The sequence below is a fragment of the Leuresthes tenuis genome, unplaced genomic scaffold (genome assembly GCF_036924035.1).
Source record: "Leuresthes tenuis unplaced genomic scaffold, fLeuTen1.0.hap1 SCAF_7, whole genome shotgun sequence".
In the NCBI taxonomy this organism is placed as follows: Eukaryota; Metazoa; Chordata; class Actinopteri; order Atheriniformes; family Atherinopsidae; genus Leuresthes; species Leuresthes tenuis.
Window position 1 is genome coordinate 2,949,488 of NW_027325361.1, and position 12,099 is coordinate 2,961,586.

The following is a 12,099-nucleotide window of genomic DNA, read 5'->3' on the forward strand; positions in this document are numbered from 1 at the left end:
TTTCAGATCTTTGATGGTAAGACCGTTCCCCAGCGGATGGTAGATGGATGGAATGCTTTCTTTTTTGACGACTTTGAGGATCTGGTGAGTTTAAAGCAGCTCATCTGCCAGATTTCTTACAAATTACCTGGAAGAGTAACGTCCAGGAGTGGTTGTTGCATATAATTATGCCCCCCCCCCCAAGGGTATCCCCGGGGTAATAAAAAGTCTTAAAACGTCTATAATATGTTTTTAATGTTTTTAGCCCTGATTTAAAGAGGCCCGGGTCAGAAATAAGACTTTAAAATTTTAAGATTTTCTACATTAAAATGAAGATAAAACTGAATGTATTGTGTTTAGGGAAACTGTGACGGCTGACTTTAGCACCTTGTCTTCAAAGCTCAGTTCAACTGTCAGAAATCTGGGAGTGACCTTTGACCTTTGACAGTCATCTGAAGTTTGACAAACAAATTAACAATGTTGTCAGGACTAGTTTTTTCCAGTTACGTCTCCTGGCCAAAGTTAAAATGTTTTTAAGCCTCCCTGCCCTAATAAGTTCAAGGTTAAACTACTGCAATGGACTTTATGTCGGCGTCTCCCAGACTTCTCTCAGTCGCCTTCAACTTGTGCAAAACGCTGCTTTTAACCAACACTAACAGACGTGTGCACATCACTCCTGTTATTAACCCCCTACATTGGCTTCCTGTCCTTTTATAGAACTGATTTTAAACTTTTAATGTTTGTTTTTAAAGCTCTTAACGGCCTCACCCCATCGTATTTATCTGAGCTTTTAACTGTCTGTAACCCTGGTTGAGCTCTGAGGTCAACAAATCAACTTTAGCTGGAAGTGTCCAGGTCCAAATACAAGCCCTGGGGTGCCCCCAGGCTCTGGAATAAGCTCCCCCCCCAGATGCGTCTTATTTCTGACCTGGGCCTCTTTAAATCAGGGATAAAAACCTACTTATTTCAGATGGCTTTTAATACCCAGTAGTATTGTGACACTTTTATCTTATCTTATTAAATTTTGCTGTATTTTATTTTATTGCGTTTACTGTTATTTTATTGTTTTGTACTTATTCTTTTCTTTATTTATTATCTGACGTAAAGCACTTTGGTACCGAAATGGATTGTTGTAAAGGGCTGTAGAAATAAATTACATTTACATTTACATCTGGGGGGCTTATTCCAGAGCCTGGGGGCAGCAGCAGAAAAGGCTCGGTCACCCCAGGGCTTTTATTTTAACCTGAACACTTCCAGCTAAAGTTGATTTGTTGACCTCAGAGCTCTACCAGGGTTACAGTTAAAAGCTCAGATAAATACGATGGGGTGAGGCCGATAAGAGCTTTAAAAACAAACTTTAAAAGTTTAAAATCAGTTCTATAAAGGACAGGAAGCCAATGAAGGGAGTTAAGAACAGGAGTGATGTGCACAGGTCTGTTAGTGTTGGTTAAAAGAACAAATATTAGTTAAAAAATAAAGAGGCTTCTGGTGTTTTTAGTTTGCTTCAGCAGTTTCTATTCTAATGTGAAAGAGCTTTACTTTGAAAGTAATTCCAGGCCTCGGAGTTTCCTTCAAGCCTTTTGTACTTTTTTGGTTGTAAAATGGGTCTTAAATTGTGTTCATTATGGTCTTAAAAAGTCTTAAATTTGACTTGTTGAAAGCTGCAGAGACCCTGGAGCGGGCTGAGCTTCCCTTTAAAATGGCTGCTGTTCCTCCTCCTCTCTCAGACCTTCTGAAGCTTAAGATTTGCTCAGGTCAGCTGTTTCTGTCTTCTGCCCTCAGCGTCGGCGTCTCTCCGACCGCCAGCCGAACACAGAGTCGGTGGGAGAGTTGTGGCTGGGGCTCCTCCGGTTTTACACGGAAGAATTCGACTTTAAAGAACACGTCATCAGCATCCGCCAGAGGAAACGCCTCACCACATTCGAGAAGCAGTGGACCAGCAAGTGCATCGCCATCGAAGGTGCTGTACTAACCTTGCTTTGCCTTCAGCTGCCTCCTAATTCTGCCGGGAACTAACTTTCTTTGTTCTCCTCAGATCCCTTCGATCTGAATCATAATCTCGGAGCAGGCGTTTCTCGCAAAAGTAAGAGCTTCTCCTTCTGCAGTTCTTAAAGCTCCCATTTAGTGCTCATTTGTGGGTTTATTTTTTTATTTTAGGGATCTAAAAGAGCTTAATTACTAAGATTCTTGTAGAAATGTTCGGTTTCACTTCATACCTGGTAGATATACACAGTTTATTACAGCTGGGCAGCAGTCAGTAACTCACAGAAATCCTCTCATTTTCTGTGATTTCACATTTTTAGCTGCGTGTTTCCATTAGATTTGAGTTTTGCAGATGCTATGATGTACCAGGGATCGATTGTGTTGCACACATTGTTAAACATGGACAAACCACTGCAGCTGGAGCAAAACAACTGGAGTCACGACCCCAGAAGGACTCGCTGCAGAGCACATTTTGACATGTTCAGACCTCTTTTGCTTGAGCTGCCTGAACAAAACTTTAGCTCCTGTTGAAATGGTTCATCTTCTACTCCTAAACTAGACACATTTAAGCCAAATTCCCATGAATGTGTTCAGTCTGGCGTCTCTCTGTCTGTCATGACGTTGCACACTGGAATAAAAGCAGTGTAAAATGTCACGTTTTCACCACCGAGCACCTTCAGCCACTGGCATTAGTAATTCCTATGAAGTGTGACACTTTTTCAGCCTATTTGAATCTGAAACTCGTCATATAAACTCCTCCAGAGGAGGTTATGTGTTCAGGGTGAGTTACCAAAACCAGAAGCATCTGGGAGACTCCTCTGGTCTCAGAGCCATCAGTTTCTGGTGCATCCCTCAGAAGCTCCTTGAATGAATTTCAACCATGTTGTTGTGTAAGATTTTGAAAACGCTCCGTCCTTCATGCTGCCTCCTCTTCCAGTGACAAACTTCATCATGAAGGCCTTCATAAATGGAAGAAAGCTGTTTGGAACACCCTTCTATCCCGTCCCCGGCACTGAAGTGGTACGTCACTCGTGACTCAGCTCCTCTCGTAACACATAACGTAATTATCGGGCACCGTCTTGATAAAACTGTCCCAATGAAACACGTGATGTGTTGTGCTGCAGGACTACTTCTTTGACTCGAAGGTGTTGACAGACGGCGAGCTGGCGCCAAACGACAGGTGCTGCAGGATCTGTGGGAAGATTGGCCACTACATGAAGGACTGTCCAAAGAGACGCAGGTTCTTTCCTTTTCATTTAAGGAAGCATTTTTCACATCAGAGAAGGAGACAACTGAGCAGAATAAATATACTACACAATTATTAAACTTCTGAGCTCGGACTACATAAAGAGTGTATCTAGATTGCATTATTTTAAAGCATCGATATGACCGACAGAGTTGTTGTGTGTAATATATCAAACAAATCTGGAATAGTAATATAGTTTAATGTAGAACCTGTTTCTAGATACATTAGCTCTACGTTAGCGCTACATTAGCTCTACATTAGCTTGACATTAGCCCTACATTAGCTCTATATTACTGCTACATTAGCTCTACTTTAACCCTACATTAGCTCTACTTTAGCTCTACATTTGCCCTACATTAACTCTACTTTAGCTCTAATTTAGCTTGTCATTAGCCCTACGTTAGCTCTATATTAGCGCTACATTAGCTCGACTTTAACCCTACATTAGCTCTACGTTAGCCCTACATTAGCTCTACTTTAGCTCTACATTTGCCCTACATTAGCTCTACTTTAGCGCTGCATTAGCCCGACATTAGCTCTACTTTTGCCCTACGTTAGCCCTACATTAGCTCTACTTTAGCACTACATTAGCTCTACATTAGCCCTACATTAGCTCTACGTTAGCCCTACATTAGCTCTATTTTAGCTCTACATTTGCCCTACATTAGCTCTACTTTAGCGCGACATTAGCCCGGCATTAGCTCTACTTTTGCCCTACGTTAGCCCTACATTAGCACTACATTAGCTCTACTTTAGCCCTACATTAGCACTACTTTAGCCCTACATTAGCTCTACTTTTGCCCTACGTTAGCCCTACATTAGCTCTACTTTAGCACTACATTAGCTCTACTTTAGCTCTACATTAGCCCTACATTAGCTCTACGTTAGCCCTACATTAGCTCTATTTTAGCTCTACATTAGCTCTACTTTAGCGCGACATTAGCCCTACATTAGCACTACTTTAGCCCTACATTAGCTCTACTTTAGCTCTACATTAGCCCTACATTAGCTCTACTTTAGCGCTACATTAGCTCTACGTTAGCCCTACATTAGCACTACTTTAGCCCTACATTAGCTCTACTTTAGCTCTACATTAGCCCTACATTAGCTCTACTTTAGCTCTACATTAGCTCTACATTAGCTCTACATTAGCTCTACATTAACCCTACATTAGCTCTACTTTAGCTCTACATTAGCTCTACATTAGCTCTACATTAGCTCTACATTAGCTCTACATTAGACATTGCAGCTCATTCATGAGTTGTTGCTGTGTTTAATGTAATGTAATTTGAAATAAGTGTATATTCTTGAGCATTTGATGTCTTTATACTTTTTAATATTGGGTTTACATCACAAGCAAACGATTGCATTTTACTTTTAACATTAACATTCAATCAGTTTATTTACACAACTTTCCAACTCATTTGGAAATTGAATTCCTTAGAATCCTAAGATAAGGTTTGTCCACAAATAAGTTGCATAAGAGTCAGATTTACTTTTATTTGTGTGTCTGAGATACCTCTGAAACTAATGATGATGATTTGGTCACAACAGCCCCAAAACCGAGACATAAAGAGGCTGTTAAATATTTATTGTTCTTTGAGAAAGGTGCAGGATACAGAGGAAGAGTCAGTGCAAAGCTGACATGTTTGAATGAGAAAGCAGAAATGTTCAGCTCTTCAAAGCCCCACCCCAGAGGTTCAGGATAGCCTCAAAAGTACGACCTTTTTATCAGGAACCAGGACCCTCTTTAGCCCGTGGTTCCTGCGGTCAAAACAAAAGGGGGCTGAGGAAATTACCCCCGAAAAGGCCCTATTTCCTGGAAAAAGTTCCTGTGGTGGAAACACACCACCATGATAAGAGCTATAATGTAAGTAAAGGAGGCTTTATTCTCTCCTTTAGCAAAGGAAACACTGGAGCATCTTTTATAAAAGAAGTGAGATAATTCAGTTCCACAACTCTGCGGCTGCAGCTTTTCAGGCGTCGCTCAATTATTTTCATCCCGTTGTAGTAACTTTGACTCGTGTGGATGAATATGAGCACAGGAGGGTGAGTGTGAGCAGCCCGACACATTTCTCTTTCCTTTTATTAATTATTATTGTTTGTTAGCTTTGATGTTAGCTCTAATGCTATATCTTCATTTGTAAGTCGCTTTGGATAAAAGCACAAACATATTGATAATAAAGTAACGTTTTGTAGCTTAGTCTACGAATATGATGTAACATCCTGAGATTGCATTAGACTGAATATCTAAAGCTCTTTTTGTAGAATGTCGATGTGAACATGTTGTAGTTTGTTTAATGCAGAATCTGTGCCGTTGTTTTCTTGTCTTCTTTCCTTAACTTCGTGGCATTTTTACAACAAGGTCAAAGAAAGGAGTAAAAGGAGTTTGACCTAAAATAATTACATTTCCAAGTCATTAAATCCACTCGTTGGCATGAGTTTTAGTATTTTATTGGCAGGAAAGAGGAGTATTCTCTTTGATATATGCACTCCTTTTTGTTTTTTCCCTGAATTTCAAAATGTTTTTTCTTTGCCAGGATGAAGAAGAAAGAAAACGATAAAGACGAGGACATCAAAGAGGAGGACCGAGAGCCGAAGGACAGGCGTTGTTTCCAGTGTGGAGACACTGGTCACGTGCGGAGAGACTGTCCCGAGTACCGCCACCTCAAGCAGAGGAACGCTGGGACGGCAGGTTGGTGCAGAGATGTGTCCTTCAAGTGCAAAAACTCGTTTTTTTTTTCCATTTTAACAAGAGCTTCACAGACCGCAAAACTCCACCGAGGCTGAAAAAGAATCGACGTTAAGTTATCAAAGTTATCACCTCTGCAGATGGTCCAGAACGCGGCGGTGCGTCTGGTCTTGGATCAGCCTAAAAGAACACGTCCCCCCTCTGTTCATTGAGCTCCTCTGGCTGCCCTTAGCCGCCCGCATCAGATCCAAGTCCCTGATGTTAGCTACAAAGAGCTTAATGAACGGCTCCATCTACTCGGATGCTCTCCCAAAGGCTTCTGTCCCAACTGGGTCCCTCCGTTGGTCCCAGGATTGTCGTCTAGCAGCTCCTACACCACGCCTAAGACAATCCAAACTCTGTTCATGTGTCGTCCCACGATGGTGGAATGACCTACCGAGCGCTACCAGAACAGGGGCGTCCCTGTCTATCTTCAAGAAGCTCCTGAAAACCCAGCTCTTCAGAGAGCATCTCCTATCCCAGCACTTACCTTGTACTTCCCTCCCCCCTCTATCTCTGCCCTTTATCTTTCTGCTCTTCCTTCTATGCCTGCACCCTATCTCTACTCTGTCCCCTCTGACAGAGTCGGACTCCTGGGTTCCTTCTATGTAGCTTATTGTTAGCTTTTTATAAAGCTGTTATATCTTCATTAAAAGCGTCTGCTAAATACATAAAAAAATTTTAAAAAATCTTCCAAACAGACAAACCAAAGCAAACTCATCATCTTCTCTGCGGGGGTAAAAGCAACAGGAGGCAAAGTACAGACAGAAAATGGGGTTTTTCTTCTCCATCCACATGAAAACACAACTGAAGAGAATTTCCTCCGTGTGGATTGAACCTGATGCTTTGGGAGAAGCAGCTGAGTCAAATTTAACAGCGAAGTATCGGACAAATGGAAATTCTCTCACTGTTCTTCATTCTCAGCGTTGCCCCACCAGCTCTCGCTCCTCCGTGGTCCGATCCGAAACCAGTTGTGTGGGTTTAGTTTATGTTTGGGTTATGCGTTTTAGGCGAGTTTAACGCGTAATTAAGATGAATTAATGACACAAAAGTTAATGTGTTAAAAAAGTTTTAATCGCAGTTATTTTTGAGTTAAAGTTATTTTTGCACCGCGGAGCGTTTCTCACTGGATGAGTTTCAGGCATATAGATGTCAGACAGCAGCAAACCACAGAGAACAATAGTTAAACATGAACGAAGAAGCTGTTGAGACCGCTTTGGTTGGCCCTGTGGATGGAAATGTTGTTTTAAAAGAACAGACGGATGGTCTGTGGTGTAGCGTAGCCCCGTGTAAAGAGGCCACAGGCCTCGCTGCAGTCGGCCCCGGTTTAAATCCCGCATCTGACGACCTTTTACTACATGTCACCCCCCCCCCCCCCCCCCCCCCCCCTCTGCTTTCTGTTTCTTTTTATCTGTACTGTCCATTAAAAGGCATTTAAAAAAAACCGAGTGGATGGATGGAAGCTTCGATAAGAGCACGGTTGGTTAAGTTCCACCTTGAAAAAAAAAACAAAACAATGTTTTGTTGCTTCAGGTTTATGTTTTCAGTCATTATTAAATGGTATAAACTAAAATCCATGTGAAAAAATTGCTTCTCACTGTTTTCAGGTCAAATATTTACATGCGATTAAAAATGCGATTAATTGCGATTAATTAATTACGAAGCCTCTAATTAATTCGATTAATTGTTTTTAATCGCGCCCCTAATTAAATACACGTGTTCATGTGTACAGTGAGATGTTTTTCCCCTCATGAACTTGTCTGTTCACTGCTTTCCCAGACAGTGTGTGGAGAACTCAGTGTTTTGAATCCTCTCCTGATAGTTTCACATGTTTGAAAATGCAATGAAAATACAAAAGGTGTCAGAAAAGGGGGGGATTGTATCCCCGGTTCTTTTTAATCTGTGTTTAGACTAACTGTCAGACAGCTGAAAGCTCGGTTGGTAACTTACAGGCGAACCGTATTATTATCTTGCAGATTTGGCAGTTTTTTTCTGCTTTTTCTGCATATGGAGATTGTATTTAACGTCATATTAAATACAATTTTAAGATCGTAAGATCGTTATCATTATTTGTAGAACCAAAAAAGACAAATGCTTTAAATACCCTGATTCTAAATAGTCTGGTGCTGATCTTAGTGTCTGTAACGGGGCTAAATACCTATTTTATTACAGGACAAATGACAGATTCTGAGCATATTTATGGGCAATGCTGCCTGACAAACGTGTTCAGTGCACGTGTTCAGTGCACGTGTTCAGTGCATGTACAGATGGGAGAAAGGTGCATGTGCAAAAGGCTTTTGCCGTTAGTGATACTGGGAAAAGTGGTAATAGTTTAGTCATTTCGATGCTGAAACAGCCAGAGAATCAGAAATAAGCAGCTTTTCTTGGGTTTTTTTTCCAGCTCCTCACATGGTACGAGCAGTGGTGGGTTCCCAGTCCATCCCCATTCCTCAGACCGCTGTGGACTGTCCTGGAAGGACCAGGCAGCCCTCTGAATGTGTGAGTACACCAGCCTCACTTCTCTTCATTTGGCTTTAAAAGGTATTTTACCTTTATTTCAGGCTGGAGAGTCCTCTTCGTTTCACCTAATTAAGGGTTTAGAATGGATTGTTTTAACAAACTAATGCAGATTTAGTGTCTTTGTTAATACTTTTAATGAGGATAAGAAGTGTTGATTGTTCGGTCATCCTGGCAGTTTAAACTAATAAAAGTGAGCTGGTCTTTGGGTTTTCTGATGCAGAAAAGTGTGTTGATTTAAACGAATCAAAGTGAGCTGGTTTTTGGGTTTTCTGATGCAGAAAAGTGTGTTGATTTAAACGAATCAAAGTGAGCTGGTCTTTGGGTTTTCTGATGCAGAAAAGTGTGATTGATTTCTTTTGTTCTTCTGTTTTATAGTCTGACAGTCGGCAGACTCCGCCCTACTCCCCACAGCCCACCGCTGTGCCCCAGAGCTCCTCCCAGTCCACCGGTTCTCCTCAGCCCTCCCACAGCAAAGCCGGTTCAGCTGGACCCCAGAAACCTCCTGCCCACCCACAGGTCCCGCTGTCTCTCTTCAGCTTCCCTTCCTCCCATCCAGCCCAGTATCATCCAGGGGCTCTCACTGCTCTGGGACTTCTTCCCTCCCACCAGCACCACTCGCACCAGTCCCAGGGCCAGCCTCACCACCCTGTCCACATCCCCTCGACGTCCTGGCCGATCCACGGTCCAGTCCTCACCTCGTCTTCTCCCACCGTCCCCTCCCCACCCGGCCTGAAGTTCGCTCTGCGTTCGGCGGCCGGTAACGGGAGCGCCACCGGCTCCGGGGGCAACCCCAGCCCCATGAATCTGAACGACCCCAGCATCATCTTTGCCCAGCCGGCGGGGAGACAGCTGGGCATTGGAGGGCCAGGACTGGAAGGACACTGGCACAACCACTTGGCACAACCTGGGTCACTCATGGGCAATGGCACTGTAGTCAAGTCAGGTATTCACTGGGTGAACTGTGGTGTCTGTCTGTCTGTCTGTGTCTCTGCAGAACAACTTCTGTCCGTTTCCACTGTTTTGGGTCTGTTATTTTTACTGTGCAAAAGTCTTCAGACACTTCTCATTTCTTCAAATATCACCAGAAAACAGGAAATAGGTGCAAATATAGATGTAATGTAGATATTTCAAGGTCATTAGAGCCGTAAAAACAGAGTTTTTTATCAGTTCTCAGCAGCTTTAAAGTGAATCTCTGGTCTGAGCTCCTTTATTCTCCAACACAGCCTGAACCCTCTGAGACGAGCTTTCTGTCATTTCTTTAAGGAGTCTTCAGGAATAGTTCTCCAGGCTTCTTGAAGGACATCCCAAAGCTCTTCTTTGGATGTGGGCTGCCTTTTGTTCCGTTCTCTGTCAGATGATCCCACACTGCTTCAATAATGTTGAGGTCCGGGCTCTGGGGAGGATTCATCCCTCCATAAGACCTGTTGCCACTGATTTTCAGTCCACTTCTTGTGTCATTTGGCACAGCTCAGCCTTTTCTCCCTGTTTCCCTTCCTTAAGAACGGCTTCTTGACAGCCACCCTTCCATGGAGACCATTTCTGATGAGGCTTGGGCCAACAGTAGATGGATCAGCTGAAGGTCCAGATGCATCTCTCAGGTCCTGTCAGGTCACAGCTGGATTTTTTCCTCTTTCTTAAGGACATCACTTTCAGATCCTGTTCATCTGCTGTAGATAGTTTTTTAGGCCTGACACTTCTTCTTTTGTCCTCCACTTGTCCAGTTTCCTCAAATGTTTTAAGGACACACTGCACACCATGCTGAGATATGCCAAGTTTTCAGCTAATAGCTCTTTGGGAATCACCTTGTTGCTGCAGAAATCCTATTTTCTGTCTGTCAAACTGTGTTTTCTTTGCTGTTTTTCATAGATGCAGCTAAAGAAATGGGAACAAATGATGTGTCTTTGTGCCTAAAGATCCCGTTTAAAATGGCTTCTTTGCTAAGTTGTCTGTTCTGTGTCGACACAACACTGGTTCATCCCTTGAGTTAGGAGCCTTTTTTCTGCCTGAATGCTTCATAGCTCAGAGTTAAGTGGCTGAACAAAGAAAAAACACTGAAAATGCTCAGGAACAAGGACTGAAGAGTGTTGCTGTTAACTATGGAAAATAATAGAATAATAAATGATGTAAAGCCGGACAGTTAAGTTAACTTAAGTTAAGTCAAAGGGGAATTCATAGACTCAGAATGTCTTCAGACAGCTGCTGATGTTACCTCAGAATAGACGAAGTACGTCGCAGACCCTCCAGTCCTCCGTAGAGCTTCCGGGCCGCTGGGATTGGATCGGATCAGGTCTGGTTGCCTGTTCTGCAGGTTTTGTACACAGGTGGCGCTTCAGGTAAATGGTTACCTGCTCTCCACGGGTCAGCGGCTGGTATCTGCTCTGCTGTGGCGTGGATGTTGCTGCTTCCACTTGTTCTGCAGCTCAGCCTCGGCCTCGGGCCGAGAGGATCTGTTCCATCAAATTGATCGATCCTGAAAGTGTGGAACTGGGTGTCTGAGATGCAGGCAAAACCACGACAGAGTTAGCAGTTTCCCTCCAAACTTAAAAAAACAGTTTATTCTCAACTCATTCTTTTAAATTTTCATAGAAGAAGAAGTCATCATGACTTCTTCTTCTATGAAAATTCAAAAGAATCTTCCTTCTCAGTGATCTCTTTGGTTTTTCTTTAATCAATCAGTGAATATTTTTCTGTCTCGCCTCCACAGAGTCAGGCCACCAAGCCCAGTCTGTTGGTGTGAGCCAAGGTTCCCGATTATGGGAGCACAGCAAACCCCCCCAGTACACCCTCTCTCCATCCTGGCCCTACAGGGTGCCGCAGAACTTCATCCAGCAGGGCAACGGAGGCTTCCAGCCTGGAAAACCCTTCATGGCCCCAGGTGAGAGTTAAAAAAGCAAAGTGACACTCACAGCTGCTCCTGTTGGGCTGAGCCTCACCTTTAGTTTTCATTCTTTCCTTTTTAAAGGTTCCATGGTGCATCCGAACCCGAACTTCCCTCTGGTCCCTCATGTCCGGCATCCAGTCAACCTGAACTTTATCCAACAGAAGAAATAAGTGGCATCTCTTTTTAATTAGGTTTACAGTCGGTAATATAAAGAATCATGTACTCTTTGCATCACTCGATCACATGACAATTTTTAAAATGAATTTTATCATTTTTGTACAGTTTTTATGTTTTATTTTTTTGTCTCATTACATTGATTTGTGATACAAATGTCAAATATTTTAATACCCCCGTTTTTGAGGGGGTCCAAAAAGTGTTTTTATTTTATGTGTAAAGTAAGGAGGAAAAATGTAAACCTTTATTTTTATTAGCTGTATTCATACTTTGCTTGCAACGAGATGAAGGCTTTGAATAGATGTTTGTTTTAAAAACAATCTAACGTGTCACCCCAAGTATGTAGTGCCAAAAAGCAGAGATAGCAAGAGAAAAGGGAAAAAAAATCTTAAATATAGAAAAGGCTACAAAAAATAAAGAAAAAAAAGCAAACTGCTGTGCTGTGTTGTGTGGTTCAGTCTGCTTACAGATCTCTGAGCGGGTTAAATGTGTTTAAAGTCTAAATCTATCTGATCTAATCTGAAGAAAAGACACATGAGTTAAACTGTTCAAACAGGATGTTGCTCAGCTTCATGATGACTCTTT

The 12,099-nt window shown here is 42.5% G+C and overlaps 3 protein-coding genes across 3 annotated transcripts in view; 1 reads left to right on the forward strand and 2 right to left on the reverse strand.

Moving 5' to 3' along the window:
- Window positions 1-11,948, forward strand: part of tut4 (terminal uridylyl transferase 4) — a 30,331-nt gene extending 18,383 nt beyond the window's left edge. Inside the window, exons 21-30 of the mRNA XM_072388896.1 lie at window positions 7-84; window positions 1,762-1,939; window positions 2,015-2,062; window positions 2,900-2,982; window positions 3,087-3,202; window positions 5,749-5,903; window positions 8,341-8,438; window positions 8,835-9,402; window positions 11,164-11,334; window positions 11,422-11,948. Of these exons, the coding sequence (XP_072244997.1) occupies window positions 7-84; window positions 1,762-1,939; window positions 2,015-2,062; window positions 2,900-2,982; window positions 3,087-3,202; window positions 5,749-5,903; window positions 8,341-8,438; window positions 8,835-9,402; window positions 11,164-11,334; window positions 11,422-11,510 (1,584 nt within the window). The 3' untranslated portion in view covers window positions 11,511-11,948. The remainder of the gene's footprint in view (window positions 1-6; window positions 85-1,761; window positions 1,940-2,014; window positions 2,063-2,899; window positions 2,983-3,086; window positions 3,203-5,748; window positions 5,904-8,340; window positions 8,439-8,834; window positions 9,403-11,163; window positions 11,335-11,421) is intronic.
- pycr3 (pyrroline-5-carboxylate reductase 3) overlaps window positions 1-12,099 on the reverse strand; it is a 404,375-nt gene that overhangs the window by 115,244 nt on the left and 277,032 nt on the right. The gene's annotated exons all lie outside the window — the stretch shown is intronic.
- LOC140311520 (GDP-L-fucose synthase-like) overlaps window positions 1-12,099 on the reverse strand; it is a 344,973-nt gene that overhangs the window by 41,503 nt on the left and 291,371 nt on the right. The gene's annotated exons all lie outside the window — the stretch shown is intronic.